The sequence below is a fragment of the Leucopleurus acutus genome (assembly GCF_964270905.1).
Source record: "Leucopleurus acutus genome assembly, chromosome: 2".
Lineage (NCBI taxonomy): Eukaryota > Metazoa > Chordata > Mammalia > Artiodactyla > Delphinidae > Leucopleurus > Leucopleurus acutus.
The window spans coordinates 147,840,745-147,855,804 of NC_139143.1; the positions used below are offsets into that span (position 1 = coordinate 147,840,745).

The 15,060-nt window shown below is 54.4% G+C and overlaps 1 protein-coding gene across 2 annotated transcripts in view; it reads right to left on the minus strand.

Annotated features, from left to right (window-relative positions):
• The window catches only part of ACOT11 (acyl-CoA thioesterase 11), a gene marked incomplete at its 5' end in the record, with an annotated part of 51,714 nt that overhangs the window by 425 nt on the left and 36,229 nt on the right, over positions 1-15,060 (minus strand). For both annotated transcript variants that reach the window (XM_082864803.1, XM_082864804.1), the window contains 12 exons: positions 602-728; positions 1,328-1,459; positions 3,382-3,515; positions 4,548-4,631; positions 4,966-5,028; positions 5,835-5,894; positions 7,352-7,496; positions 8,932-9,051; positions 10,247-10,403; positions 11,849-11,984; positions 12,456-12,554; positions 13,321-13,381. In XM_082864803.1, the coding sequence (XP_082720929.1) occupies positions 602-728; positions 1,328-1,459; positions 3,382-3,515; positions 4,548-4,631; positions 4,966-5,028; positions 5,835-5,894; positions 7,352-7,496; positions 8,932-9,051; positions 10,247-10,403; positions 11,849-11,984; positions 12,456-12,554; positions 13,321-13,381 (1,318 nt within the window). The remainder of the gene's footprint in view (positions 1-601; positions 729-1,327; positions 1,460-3,381; positions 3,516-4,547; positions 4,632-4,965; positions 5,029-5,834; positions 5,895-7,351; positions 7,497-8,931; positions 9,052-10,246; positions 10,404-11,848; positions 11,985-12,455; positions 12,555-13,320; positions 13,382-15,060) is intronic.

Below are 15,060 nucleotides of genomic sequence, written 5' to 3' on the forward strand. Positions count from 1 at the left end.
GGGCTGGGTCTCCAGAGCCCAGCACAGAATCCCTTTTTTAAATGAAGGCGCTCTAGGGCCATCTGCAAGTTAGAATAAGCCCAAGGATTGCCCTGAGGAGCTCGTCAGTTTCGATGTGTTCCGTTAGCTAGCACTGTCCAAGTCCCTGCCTGGGGGGAGTCTCAGAGCCACTGTGAGCTGAGGAAGGGGCAGTGGGCATCCCCAGCCCAGCCACTCTCAGCCTTCTCCCCTACGCGTTAGTCAACACTGACTGCCCTGCTGAGTTTTATGGGCGCTGAGAGCCATTTAAAGCCTTCCTAGACAATACGTAAACGAGGAGATAGAATTTTAGATCAGAACCCAGGGCCTCTGCCCTCTGCGTCCAGTGCTTTTTCCAAGACCCTGCAGTGACCTCGGGCTTAGCACAGATCAGGTCTTAATGAAGGCTCATGTTCAGCCCCTGACACTCCTAGGCTCCCCTGAGCTGGAAGAGAGAGACTGCTGGCAGGCAGGGGAGCCTGAGTCGGGAACTGTCTGAGCTGGACGGTGCTGAGTTCTGGACACAAGTGTGGCTTTGGGGTGAATCTGGGTGGGAAGGGGGAAAGGAGACACCTAGCCTCACCTTGGTCAACTGATCCCCCTCGTGCCAGAAGCAGAAGCCTGAGCAGATGGTCTCCCCACGCCTGTACTCCGAGGTCTCGAGGTGCGTGGGCAGCGTAACTGACCTCATCGCAATGACATAGGGGTCCCTGGAATGGAGGAAGGGTGTGGAGGGGACACAGGAGAGGGTGAGGGCCTGGTTCCAGAATCTGAGGCACACAGAGCCTGGCTCTGGGCCAAGCTGGAAAGAGGAGATGCCTGTGGGTTAGCAGCTCTGAACTCACCAGGAGCCAGCGTGACTGCACTGTGGACTTTCTGGAAAAGCCCCTCCACTGCAGACACTCAGGAAGCAGTGTTGCTCTTTGGGATTTTTGTGCTTCATCTTTTTGCCTGTCTCTAGCAGAAGTGATGCCGTCTCTCTGGCATCCCCACCACGGCACAGCTGACAGCCTCACCACCCTTCAGCCAACACAGGGCCTTCAGAGGCTGGAGGCCAAGGAGTCAGCCATGTGAGAACTGGCCTGTCTGTTGTCTGGGACAAGGCGCCCTCACTATCCCAGGGACAGAGACCACCCCGCTTTAGAGCATGAGTGACTAGAGGGGCCAGGCATCCCCATATCCTCCATTCCACCCACAGTAAGACCACTGCGGCCAGTAGGAAGCAGAGGGCTGACTCTAGGCTGATGTCCCCTCCCTGGGGAGGAAGATGAGCCCTGCCCACCTCCCACCCTAGAAGGCAGGCACGCACCTGTTGTCACAAGGCTTCCGCCGAGAGGCCAGGATCACAAAATCCTGGGGCTTGGGGTCACCACCGAGGGCGGGGCTGATGATGTGGTAGATGGCATCATCCTCGTCCACCTGCTGCACTAGCTCCACGCTCCTGTGCAAAACCCACGGGCGTCACACCAGCTCCTCGTGTGAGAGCAGGTCTGACCCAGGCCCTCCCGTGCTTCAGCTGCCCTGAGCAGATGCTTGGGGTATATTTCACCCCTAACACTGCTCAGCAGGGACCACAGGAGGGCAGAAAAGGCTGTCAAGATAAACACACACACGGGCACACAGACACATACACAAGCAAATGAACACACACACCCGTGGGCACACATGCGCACAGACGCATAGATAGACACCCCCCGATGCACACACAGAACTATGGGTGTCTGTCTATGTGCAGACGCACATGCCCTACACAGATGTGTGATGACTTAGGAGCTGTACTGAATATTCAGTGAGCACCCACTGCATGCCAGACACTGTTCTAAGAGCATTATGGGTACTATCTCACCTAACCCCACATCAGCCCATGCAGTTGGTACTCTTAGTATCCCCATTTTATAGATGAGGGGGCTGAGACTCAGAGAAATAACTCACCTCCGGCCACAGAGCTAATAAGGAAGCAGGTGTGGGACGTGCTTGGGCTGTTGGGCGCCAGAGCTGTGCCCCTCAGGCCCGGGCACACTGCACGCATGTGCCCAGGTAGACACACGTAGGCTTACACCAACACGCGCACACACACAAGGACATCCACGCAGAGACACACACAACCACGTCCAGACCCGCCACCTTTTCCCTGCTCTCCCGCCCACCCTGGAAGCTGCCTCAGGAACGGGGCAGCTGTGGGCAGGGTGGAGGAAAGCTGCTAGGGCCTCCCTTCCCCTCAGGACACACCCCCCAATCCCATCAAGCATCAAGATCTGATTGGGCCTTCAAGGCCCACACCAGCCCGCCTCCTCCAAGAAGCCTTCCTACCACATGCCCAACCCCTTCTCCCCAACATCCACCACCAAATCACCTCTCAGGCTTCCAGGATGGCATGGCCAGCAGGCCTGAGGCAAACCTAGACCAGGGCTTTTTAAAGCAACTCAGCCCTTCTTGCAAAGAAACCTTATGCAGAAAGCCTGTGTGTGAACAGCTACAAGCAGGCCTGCTTCGGTGAAGAGAGATGGGGAAAGGTAGGGGAAGGCCAATTTGTCAAATATCAACTCACCAAATGACCTGCTTACTGAATTTCCAAATGCACAGATCCCCCTTATGGATACACTGAGGAATATAGGCTCCTCTTAATAAGCCATTGGAGAAATGAGGGTGTTGGCATAACAGAAAATGACTTGAAAGGGATTTGAAAAAATACCAGTTTCAACTTTAACATTCCCATATTAAACACTGAAATTCTGGCTATTTTCCTAAGCAAAAACTTACATGGAGAGTCAATAAATTTGGGGAACAAGTGCATTTATAGGAATAACATTTATATTCAGGAACTCACTACATTAAAAAATAACATTCATGTACATATCCATACGAAGAACTGGCAAACTTGGTAAATTCAGCAAATTGGCCGTTCTCTGAGTTACCATGAGTCTGGGAGGGGTTCCCACCCACCCCCTCCACTTCCAACTACCTCCCCAAGCAGTCCCTGAGCCCCTTCTGGGAAGGCAGAACTCCATAGAACACGCTTTGAAAATCACTGATCTATCCCTGGGTGCAAATCTACAACCCACACCTCAAGTACCCATTTTAAGAGGAGGGAAACTGAGGTCCAGAAAAGACATGACTTGCCACGGTCACAGTAAGTTAGGCCAGGAACAAGACTTAAACCCAGGCCCCCGACTCCAATTCCAGGCTCACTCTCTTCCCTGAGGGCTCAGACTACCCTTGACTCTGATGCTCACCTAACACATAACCAAGTGCCCCACCCCCATCCTCCCTGCTAAAGGCCGGCAGGCGCTGAGCACAGTGGGGGGACGGCTCAGGAGGAGACACCTGAGGGCCCACCTCTGCACCCCACCCCGCTGCCCTCACCGGTAGTGCTTGTCCCATTCGGGCCTCCGACGGAGGTCTGAGAGGAGCAGGAAGGCCTGGGCGGCGTCCACGTTCACCAGCATCTCCATGTGGAAGGAGAGGAACTTGTCCTCCTCTAGGGTGTACAGGCGGACCTGCGTGGGCCAGAGGGCAGCCTCGTTCCTGAGCCTCCTCCTCAGCCTATGCTGGGGACCGGGGCTGGAAGCTCAGGGCTGCCACTGATTGCTGTGTGACTGTGAACAAGCGACTCAACCTCTCTGAGCCTCGGTCGCATTCCCATGAAAATGGGGAGATTCAGCACAAGTGGATAGGAAGGTGTCTGAAGGAGCAGTGACTGTATGCATAAGCACAGGATGGAATGGTACTCACTACGAAATGGAACAAACTCAAACAGGCACTCAACACGAGTGAATGACTTGTGCCAAGAGAAAGAAGTCAGATTGAAAGGTTATATACCGTATGACTCCCCGTATTGGACATTCTCAAAATAGACAAAACTAAAGGGACAGAAAACTGATCCGTGGTTTCCTGGGGCTGGGGGTGGGAAGAGGCTTGACCACCATGGGGAATGAGAGAAACTGGGGGGATTATGGAAATGCTCTGTATCTAGATTATGGTAGCGATTCTGTAACTTTATGTGTTTTCCAAACTAGTAGCATTATACAGTAAAAAGGGGACATTTTACTACATGTAAATTATACCTCAATTTTTTTAATGTGGAAAAATTTTGTTAAAAGGAGATAAAGAAGCAGGGGCCGACACAACAACAGAATGAATCCTCAGAGCCAGGTGCCGTCCAGCCCCCTAAAGTCACAGGCCAAAGTGGCAGAGCTCAAGTCCTCCCTCAGCCCGCGCTTGCCCCAGGCCCCCATCCCAGCAGCGCGTCACTGTAGAAGGAGCAGAGAGAGGGAGGACGCAGCGGGGGAGGATGAAATGGGTGGCAAGAAGGTGGGTGGGCAGGAGAGGATCCGGAGGGGGGACCCCCACTCCAGGCCCTGGCGGGGCAGGTTTGCTTCTATAACTGGGCTGGTTTCATGGCCTCATCCAGCTCCTTTTAAGGAAACTCCCTTTGACTGGAGTGCTTTCAGAGGGTTTTTGTGTCTCACAGTCAGCCACCTCTGGTGGCTCCGAGGAGGAAGGAAAGCTGGGAGGGTGGGGTCAGCTACCTGGCTGGTCTCTGAGGACAGCACCCAGTTGTCCCTGGCCACGAGCATCTTCAGGGAGGAGACGTTGTTGTAGCTCAGGTACACCTGGACAGAGCACACAGAGAAGCCTCAACTTCCGCCTTCCTCGGGAGCTCCGTGCCCGGGCTGCGCTGGGGCGGGGAGAGGAAACTGGACGTGAAGGAAGGGGCCGTTGGCTTTGGGAAAGGAGGCCGGGGCTTGGCAGACTCCTCCTCCTCTTGGGGCCCCAGCTCCCTCCTGCCAAGCAAAGGGACACAGGAAAGCCCTGGGCTACCTGTGCCAGTCTTGCGGCAGCAGTATCCTGTCCCCTCCGGGCCTACCTCCAAACCCGCTCATAAGAGGGGAGGATCGGGGATCCCAAGAGGCCTGAGAACGGGCCGCTCAGAGCCGAAGGCCTTACCTGGTTGCTAGGGTCCCAGGGGACAGAGAGGGGCATCTCCGCCTGCTTACAGGACACAATGTACTTCCTGGGAGAGAGGGAAAACAACAACCTTGTTCCCTTGGGAGCCCATCTCTTTCCACAGACTTCACTGCTGGCTTACTGTGTGCCAGGCCCTGTGCTCAGCCCAGCGGCGTGGGAGAGACTCCTGTCTGGCCAGGGAGACTGGATGGGACACAGAAAACAGCAGCTGAGGACATACACACTCAGAGGCGGGGGCGGGCTGGGGGAAAGGTGCAGACCCCCCACACCCTTGCTAAGCGACTTCACCCTATGCCTCAGTGTCCTCAGCTGTAAAATGGGATCAGTGGTCACACCTGCCTCCTCATGGGGTCGTCACAGGGAGAACAGTGCCTGGCACATGGTAAACCCTCCACATATGCACACTTTTCTTATTAACATCGGATGGTGAATCCTGGTGCGTTGACAGCCCTTTCAAGTTTGTGAAGTGCTTTCACAGCAGAGTCATTCACACCTGGATTTGCTTCTTAAGCAATTGCATCTCCTCTCAGAGCCTTTCTTTCTTCATCTGCCAAACGGGCATCAGAGTCAATGGGAGGAACACAAGAAGTAAATTTGGTCACACCTGGCCAGGTTCAAATTCTCATTCTGCCCATCATTCCTATCTGAGTGCCCGTGGCCACCTAATCCCTCTGTCCTCGCCTGCACAAGGGGCCAGTAAGACCACTGTGTCATGAGGCCAAGACCAGAGGCTGCCTGGATGTAAAGGCCCAGCCCAGGGGAAGCACCGAAGAAACACAAGTTCCCAGGGCCAGGGAGCAGACAGGGAAGCCCTAGAGCTGTGTCCACTCCCACCACCTGGCCCCCACTTTCCTGTCCAGGCGAATCTTCTTCCTGGCACTGGCCTCTCGGTACCGCCGCTCACCATCCTGGGGAGAGGAGACAGACTGTGGTGCAGGAGGGACAAACAGCTTGCCCCCGCCCCCATTACTGCCTGCCCCCTTCCCCAAAGGGCCCAAGGAGACCCTCCCTGCAGCCCTAAAGTGAAGTTCAGATCTCACTGGGGCAGCCTGCACAGGACAGTGCCCCGTCGCTGAGCTCCAGCCCCAGCTTCCCCTGAGGCTCCCTGAGTGACTTTGGGAACACCACCTGCCCTCACTGTACCTGCTTCCTCCTCCGTAAAAGGGGATCCCCAAAGGGCACTTACAATGCTTAGAACCCACATTTATTGAGTACTTGCTATGGGCAGACATGCTTCTGAAGTGTTTTCCATGCAAAACTGCATCTAAGCATTATGATAACCCTCTGAGGTTGGCACTAGTACTATCCCCAATTATTTTATTTCATTTCATTTCATTTTATTATTTTAATTGCCTGCACTGTGCGGCTTGCGGGATCTCAGTTCCCCCACCAGGGACTGAACCCGGGCCACGGCAATGAAAGCCCAGAATCCTAACCACTAGGCCTCCAGGGAACTCCCAGTACTATCCCCGTTTTACAGAGGAGGAAACTGAGTCACGGAAAGGCTAAGTGGCTCGGTCAAGGTCACAGGGCTAAGGAGTGGGGACGGGAACAGAGCCCAGACGGCCTGAACCCAGAGCCCACCCTCTGAACCACTGCTTCTAACGTCTCCCGACTCGTGAACATTAAGTGGCAGAAGCCTGAAAGGGCCTCGTGGACTGTCTACAGTCCCACCGCCTGCCGGGCTCCCTGCTCCTCCGGCCACCACCCATCCTGACTGCCCAACGCCCAGCTCTGGAGCGGGGGTCTTCACAGCCCATGCTCAGTCTTGTAAGGTGGGCGGGCTGGGTGGGTGACCTTCCTGGAGAGAAGGGGCAACCTCTCCAAGGTCACCCCCTGGCCCCCCAGAAGCAAGCCCCAGCCGGGCCCAAAGGAGGCACAAGGGAACATTGTTTAGAGCCAGCCTTGAACCCGGGTCCCTGACTCTCAGTTCTATGCGTTTTGCTCCCCTGTCACCATGGTCAGAGCAGTCGCCACATACTCAGCCCGGAGCAAGTTCAGTATCTCCCCAACAGCCCTGCGAGGCAGGAACTGCAGATACACCCTCTTTACAGATGGGGAGTGAAAGCTCACAGAGGGCACCCGCTAGAACGTGGCCAAGGTGGGGTTCCAACCCACCTCTGACCCCAAAGCCAGTGCTCTTACAGCTCTGCAGGCTCATGAATGCCTGTTAACACCCAGCACGTGGTCTGAGTTCTTCCAGGAAGCACAGGGTGCCTTCCTTGCCCAAGGAGCATCCCCGGGGGCGGGTTATACCGGGGCACTCGGGGCTGGCTGTGCCCCGGCAGAAGGACAGAGCTGGGTCCACTCCCCAGTCCTATCACCCTGGGCAGAGAGGGAGGGGGGCTGGTAGTGGGGCACTCACCCCAGGCTGGGGCCGAATCCAGGGCAGCATCTGAGGCTGGTTATCTGCATCGAGGACCACAAAGGTCATGAAGGCGCTGTTGATGTGCCGCCGCTGGGTCTCGGCCTCCTGGCGGTAGGCCTCCACACACACGCCCACCTCCATGCTGAGGGGAAAGGAGGGCTGGTCTCAGCTGGAAAGACCTTCCCGAGGCCACTCCCTCCCCAACACGCACGCACACATGCACAGAGGCACACACGTACTCCTGCAGTTCCTCCCACAGCCCAGATCAGAGTCCGATGGGCAGGAAACCCAGAACTGTTCCCTTTCAACAATGTTTACAGAGTGCCCACTGCACCCCTGGCCCCATGCTTGTCACTGGGGTCACAGAAATGAATAAACCAGTCCAGTCCAGGTCCTCACGGGCTAACAGATAGGGGATGAGGCAACAAACGTCTATATAAAATACGTCACGTAAGCTGCAAAGGGTGATGGAAAGACGTAAGAAAGGAGGTGGAGGGGCAGAGGCTAATTTGAGAAAATGTTCATCATACGCCTATTCACCAGCCCTCTAATAGCCGTAGCCATGCCCCTGACAGCTCGGTCGCTGCTGTTTCTGTATCTCCGACTGTCTTTATGAATAATAAAAGAGCAGCCACCTCCATTCCCCCTCACTTAGGAAGGTCTATGATCCCAGAATGTAGACATTATGCAGATGGGGAAATCAAGACCTAGAACAGGGCGCTAACTTGCCCAAGGTCACACAACAGTCAGGAAGGAAGAGAACCTGCACTAGGAACCAGGCCTCACGGCTCCTACCTAGTTCAGGGCTTTCCCCCTGCATGACAGTAGAATGTGTGATAGTCAGACTGTGAATAGTAAAATAATAATAATAATTTTAATAATAAGCAGCAGGAATGGCTGACCTTCACTGAACGTTTTCTCTGGCATTCTACCAGTAACCCCTCATTGAATCCTCACAGCTACGAGGTAGTTGTGGTGAGCCCCATTTTACAAGTGAAAGAAATGAGACTCAGAGGGGTTAAGTAACTTGCCCAAAGTCACACAGCTGATAAGCCATGAACCAAATTTGAACCCAGGCAGCCTGGCTCCAGATCCCTCACTTTTAACAACTACGCTGTCATTGAAAATGACCAAATCTTTGAAATCACCAAAAAGCTTTCATGGGGGTATCAGGATTCATTCCAAAGGTAAGGGCTCTGGGAACTAACTGCTGTTTTAGGAAAAGGGTAGGAAAGGGTTTGATAAACAAGGGAACACTGGCAAGAGGTGGCCCTGTGACCTGAGCATCCACAGTGTGGCAGGACCAGAGACAGGAGCCAGGGAGAGAGACAGAGACACACCAAGCACATGGTGTGACCTGTGACAGCGGCAGGCACAGGGCTCGGGAGGCCAGAGAAGGAACATCAGAGCTGAATCTTGGTGATGGTAAAGGGACCCAGCTGCCAGGCAGAGTTCAGATCTCATAGACCTTGTCTACAGGGGAAACAGTTCCTGCAGTTTTGCAGTAAGGTCCCTTCTTATGTCAGGAAGAGCCCTCAACCCCAAGAGGCCCCATCTCACCCATCCCAGCCCCATACCTGTTCTTGAAAGCGTTGTTCACGATGGCCTTCAGCACCAGACGGTCCCCAACCTGGGACGGGCCCCGGAAGTGGAACATCTCAATGGCCTTCAGCGTAGGGTGGGCATGGCACAGACGGCTGGAAGAGGCGGGGGTCAGGGGGACAGGACAAAGGCTTCCAGTTCTTCAGCCACTGGCTTGGGCCAGCCTTCTCCTGCTGCCCCCATCCCCAGGCCCAGCCCAGAACCACACGTACCACCCTCTGGCCCACCCACTCCCACCCAACCCAGTGACAGCTCTGCCCAGAGGAAGAGAACTAAAGTCCAATATCACAGCTTAGAATACTGAGGTCTACGTGCGTAGCTGGAAAAAAGCTGAATTTGAGGTGACATAGGAAAGGGCAGGGCTCGCGGTAAACCTTTTCCTTCTAACTTTTACACCCTAGCGCCTGCTTTTCCTACTATCTGGAAGCCCTCCCCTTACCCAAAGCTACTCGTCATTCAAGGCCCAGATGAAGTACTCCTCCTCCAGAAAGCCTTCCCTGACTATCCACACTCTGACCCTCCTCTGAGATCTTATCACTCTCATAGCCTGGTCTGCCCAAAATAGCATTACTTATGTACTGCATCCACAGGTTAAACACAGAGGAGGGGCCATTGGAGCTGGTCTCTAAAGGGTGAGGAAGAATGTGTCTGGCTGAGGAGAACGTGGGTTGGGGAGGGCACTCATGGCAGAGCGAACAGCAAGTACAAAGTCATGGAGGTATGAGAGTGTCAGTTAGTGAATGTCAGTTATCGTAACTATGAAAACAAGCCCCGATACTTGGAGCAGAACAAGACCTGGACTGGCACAGAGGTTATAGGAAAAGGAAGTAATTATTTCCACCTCTAGGGAGAAGGAAACAGTGAAAGAGGCTTCATGGAGGAGATGGGCAGGATTTTAGCAGACAAAGAATACTGGAGTTGGCATGGTGGGAAGCCAGCCAGGAGTGAAGGCGGGGGATGGGAGCATGGAGGATTGGAAGGGGAAAGGCAAATGGCTTGATTTGCAAGAAGTGTTAAGATCCAGGAAGCAAAAGCGAGCAGGGCCAGGGCAAGGGGAGGCCCTGGTGCCAGCCGGGGGGCTTGGCATTTCCCATGCCATGATGGGAACAACGGAAGGAATGGTGAGCTCACAGAAAATCATTCCTCTCTGGTTCTCTGGGTCTGAAAGAAGAGCCAAGCTTCTGAAGCCTTGAATGCCAGTACCAAGCTGGGGTTTCTCCCGGAGAGAGAGCTGGCTGAGGGAAGGAGGAAGAGAAAGGAGGGGAGGCACAGGCAGGCCACTTCCCTCACCTGGCTGCAATGGTGGCCACATTCTCCATCCAGGCCATGATCTGGCCCCCGAAAGTATTGCCCTGGTGATTGGCGTGTGGGGGCAGGACCAGCTCCACACTCTCCACTCGGGTCTTCTCGGCTGGCACCATGCGACTACAGTCTCTGCTCTCCAGATCTGACCAGAGAGGCGCAGAGGGAGGGAGGCGGGGAGGTGAGAAAATTCCCAAGGGCAGACCCTCCCCATGCGCAGCCCAGGACCCCCATGCCCACCAGTCCACCCCACACAGATTCTTTTATTTATTCAGCACCAAGGAGGTGCCGTGCATCTCCCATCTCCTGGGGCGGGGGTGCGGGGGGGGAGAGCTCATCAGGGAAGGCCTGTGAAAGAGGTAGCCTTTCAGGCTGCTCAGAGATGCCACAGGCAGGGAGGAGGGGAGGTTGAAGGCCTGAGCCAAGTTCTGGAGACCAGACAGGCAGGACAGTCACAGGGAGCAACGAGGCTTTGGCTTAGCTGGAGCTGAGGGCAAGTAAAGGGACAGCACCCGATGAGGCTGAGTGGCCAGCCAAGGGCCTGGATGCCAGGCTCAGGCATTTGGACTGACGCTTGGGTAGAAGGGCTGTCAAGACAGGAGGGATCTACAGGGGCTGCAGTGGGATGGATGGTTCCCGTGGGCCTTGACAACTGTAGAAAGAGCTGGGCCTGCCCAGCCACGGGCTCCGGGCCCAGCATAAATAACAGCACACGGAATTCAGAGCACAGCTCACTGCCTTCACTGGTGTTTGCTACTTCCGCCTGCTCTCTCTCCACTCTGGGCAGCTGAACTACCCTTGGTTGGTCCTAAAATTGCCTCCTTTAGGTTTCAAGGATGACTCTGCATTCTAGTGTTCTGGACATCAGTGAACAAATCCAAGGTCACCCCTCTAGGCCTTTGCCCAGCCTGTGTCCTCTGTCAGAAAACCCTGCCTCACCTCTCCACCTGTCAAAATCCTCCCAGTCCAAAGTGGACCTTTGTGTGCTGGTACAGGACACTCTCCAAGATATGCTTTAAGGGGAGAGAAGCAAGATACAGAACAGTATGTACTGTATGTTTACTTTTGGGTAAAAAGAGAGGGCAAACTGGTAGGTAGTGTGCTTAAATACGCAGAGAATACTTCTGGAAAGATGCCCCCAAACGACGAACAGTAGCTGCCTCTGGAGGGAGCCTTGGTTCTGGGGTAGAAGAGAGTCTTGCTTTTTCCTCTATCTCTATGCCTACCCCTATCTCTATCTACCTACCTACCTAGCTACCTATCTGTTTTTTGAAAAGTCCTAGGGTTTCAAGGCCAAGCTCAACACGACCTTCCCAGATACCTTGACTCCTAGAGACCCAAATGCATTTAGCGGATTAAAAGGGTTTTCTGTATGTCCCAGGTCCATCTTCATGGCTCCTGGGAGCTGGGCGAGATGTCCAAACGCTCCCTTTTCCCCAAAGGAACCTTGAGGCAAGAGGGCCATCCAGGCCTGAGGCCACCCATGGGTGGACACCCCAAGAAGACTCCCTTCCTCCCTCTGCTCAGTAAGGGCCCAGGACAGAGGGGGCCATGCAGGACACGGGCTGCCCTCCCATGCACGGCGCTCACCATCCTGAATGACGCAGTTGGCCAGGAGGTCCTTGATGGTGTCTGTGTAGACCAGCCGCATGCGCCGGCGCTCGGCTGCCACGCTGTGCTCTGTCTTCTCCTCCTCGGTCCGCGGCGTGATCTGCTTCAGCTTCACCTGTGGCAGGGGATGAGGTGGGGGGTGCTCGGGACAAGTTTCCTGGAATAGCGTGAGAGCCTGTCCCCCAAACGGCCATCTCACGCCTGGGGCTGCTGGATGGTTACAAGTCTTGCCCCCTCTTTGTCCCCATCTTCCATCTCCCTGTTGACTGATACATCACTTTCATCCTCCAGTGTCCCTGTCCCCATCCTTGGGCAAAGGCACTGTGGATGGGGGGTGTTGACGCAGGACATGGGAGGCAATGGAGAGAACTGGAGGATCCTGGGTGCGAGGTGCACAGGGAGAGGTGGGGAAAAGCAGAGCGGGGAGGCGCCTGGGGTTCAACCACAGCACGGTGGGGGGGAGGCCTTCTTCTGGGGATTCCCCGCTGTGCCTCCACCTCTACCCCTCCACCAACCCCCAGAATCACCACGTAGACAGGCACCCAGGTGGTCCGGCAGCATCGGGTGGTCAGGTGTAGCCACCTACCTTGGTGACCTCCCGGTGGGCCACAAAGGTGGCCAAGGCCTTGCACACGCTCCACTGCTTGTCAGAGCACAGGTCCTCAGAGGCCACCTGGATGCCCACCTGGAGAGGAAGAGCAAGGTGGACGACTGAGGAGGGAGGAAACAGAGCTCACCAACCCGAGGGCCCGCAGGTGGAGACAGCAAGTTCCACCCCAGGCCTGGCCTCTGGTGCTTCTGTGTCACCTACCAAGTCCAGGGGGCTAGAGACCTGGGGTAGGTTCTGATTCTGCCCCTGGCTCCCGGGGACACCTTGAGCAAGTCACTTCCTTTCTCTGGGCCTCAGTTTCCTCATCTGTAAAATGGGAATGATGAGGCCCTCTTCCAGAGCTCACAGAGCCCCGTGCATCCCCAAAGAGTCCTCCCATTAAACCTTTAACAACCCTGCTGCATAGGAATCATGTTCCCATTCTACAATGTGCAGACAGAGGCTGTGGGAGGTAAGCTAATGGACGGAAGTCCAGCGCCCTCCTCCAGACCACTGCCTTCAGGGTCAGGCACAGTGGCTATCTTCCCTGTATTTCTGAGACCACCTGGCTGCTGAAGAGAGGGTCTGAGACTAGGTGTGAAGACCCAGAAGGCTGGAAGTCAAGGCTCACATCGGAATCTACATGGCTTGGTGACCTGGGGCAAATCCCTTCCCCTCCCTAGCCTCAGTTTTCCCTTCTGTATTATGGATATTGGACATTGCCCTAGGATCCCCCCAACCCTGTCAGCTGTTTCAGAACTCTGCTGCCTCAATCGGGGCACTGTGAGTGTGAATGTGAGTGTGCCCGAGCTGGCGGCTGAGAATGAAGAGGAGGTAGAAACCCACCCACCCACCTGCTCACCTCCATACTGGAGTTGAAGGCCCGGTTCACCTTGGCCTTGATATTCACCACTTGTCCAACACTGAGGAGAGAAAAGCAGGAGGTCAGCTTTCCAAGTGGGGACAGAGGGAGAGAAGAGGTGTCTCTGCTGAGAGGAACTGGCAGGAGAACATCATGGCATATGGAGCATATTCACATCTACCATGTCACTGAGTCCTCAAAGCAAACCGGCAAGACAGTGTTAGCACCTCATTCTACAGGTGGGGAAGCTGGGGCAAGAGAAGTGGCATGATGTCATTCATCTCCCCCTTTCTCCCGCTTCCCCTTGTCCAATGAATGCTCAAGCTTCTCCTTGCTCTCAGCTCAACAGTCCTTCCTAAGGAAAGCTCTCCCTACCCTCCTGGAGCCCCATAAGGTTCACCCTCCTAACACTTCTTCCAACAGATTGACCTCTGTCTCCCCCACAGTCCTTAAGCTCTGCTGGGGCAAGGATCATGTCTGTTTTGCTCACCACTGAATCTTCAAGTCCTTGCACATGGCACAAGGTAAGCCATGAATAGTGGCCTACTGAATTAATGAATTCCACAATTATTGAATGCCTACTAAGCACAAGATAACTATAAACACAGGGTAGGAAGGGAAAGAATACCTACTACGTGCCAGGTACTTTGCACGACCTCATTTGAACCTCAGAACAGGTTCGGCAGGTAGGTTTAGGGGGGACTGAGTATCAGAGAGGGTGAGCCATTTGCCTATGGTCACCCAGCTAAATATGGACAGAGCCAGGATTCTAGACTGATTCTACTGAGCACCCTGCTCTTTCCGGCTGCAACTGTCCCTCTGGAATGACTCCCAGGTCCAGATGAACATCAGAATCCCCGAGCGAGCCACTTTGCTGCCCTGTGCTGACTTTTTTTATTATTATTATTTATTTATTTATTTATTTATTTTTGGCTGCGTTGGGTCTTCATTGCAGCGCGCAGGCTTCCTCTAGTTGCGTCCAGCAGAGCTACTACGTGTCGTTGCGGTGCACGGGCTTCTTCTTATGGTGGCTTCTCTTTGTTGTGGAGCACGGGCTCTAGGCACGTGGGCTTCAATAGTTGTGGCGCACGGGCTTAGTTGCTCCGTGGCATGTGGGATCTTCCCGGACCAGGGCTCAAACCCATGTCCCCTGCATTGGCAGGCAGATTCTTAACCACTGAGCCACCAGGGAAGCCCTGACTTGTTCATTTCTGTTATTATTATTTTTTTTTTAGTAGTTCTAATAGTCAGGTAGGGGACTATCACTTTTAGGAGATGCATGCTGACATATGGAGGGATGAAGTGTCATGATGTCTGCAACTTACTTTCAAATAGTTCACACAACAGTGATACTGTGGATTCCGTTCCAGACCATGGCAGTAAAGCAAATATCGCAATAAAGCGAGTCACACAATTTTTTTGGTTTCCTGGTGCATATAAAAGATATGTTTACACTACACTGTAGTGTATTAAGTATGCAATTGAAATATGTCTAAAAAGCAATATACATACCTTAATTTAAAAATACCTTCTTGGGACTTCCCTGGTAGCACAGTGGTTAAGAATCCGCCTGCCAATTGAGGGGACACAGGTTCGAGCCCTGTTCTGGGAAGATTCCACATGCCACGTAGCAACTAAGCCTGTGCGTCACAACTACTGAGCCTGTGCCCTAGAGCCCGCGAGCCACAACTACTGAGCCCGCATGCCACAGCTACTGAACCCCGTGTGCCTAGAGCCCGT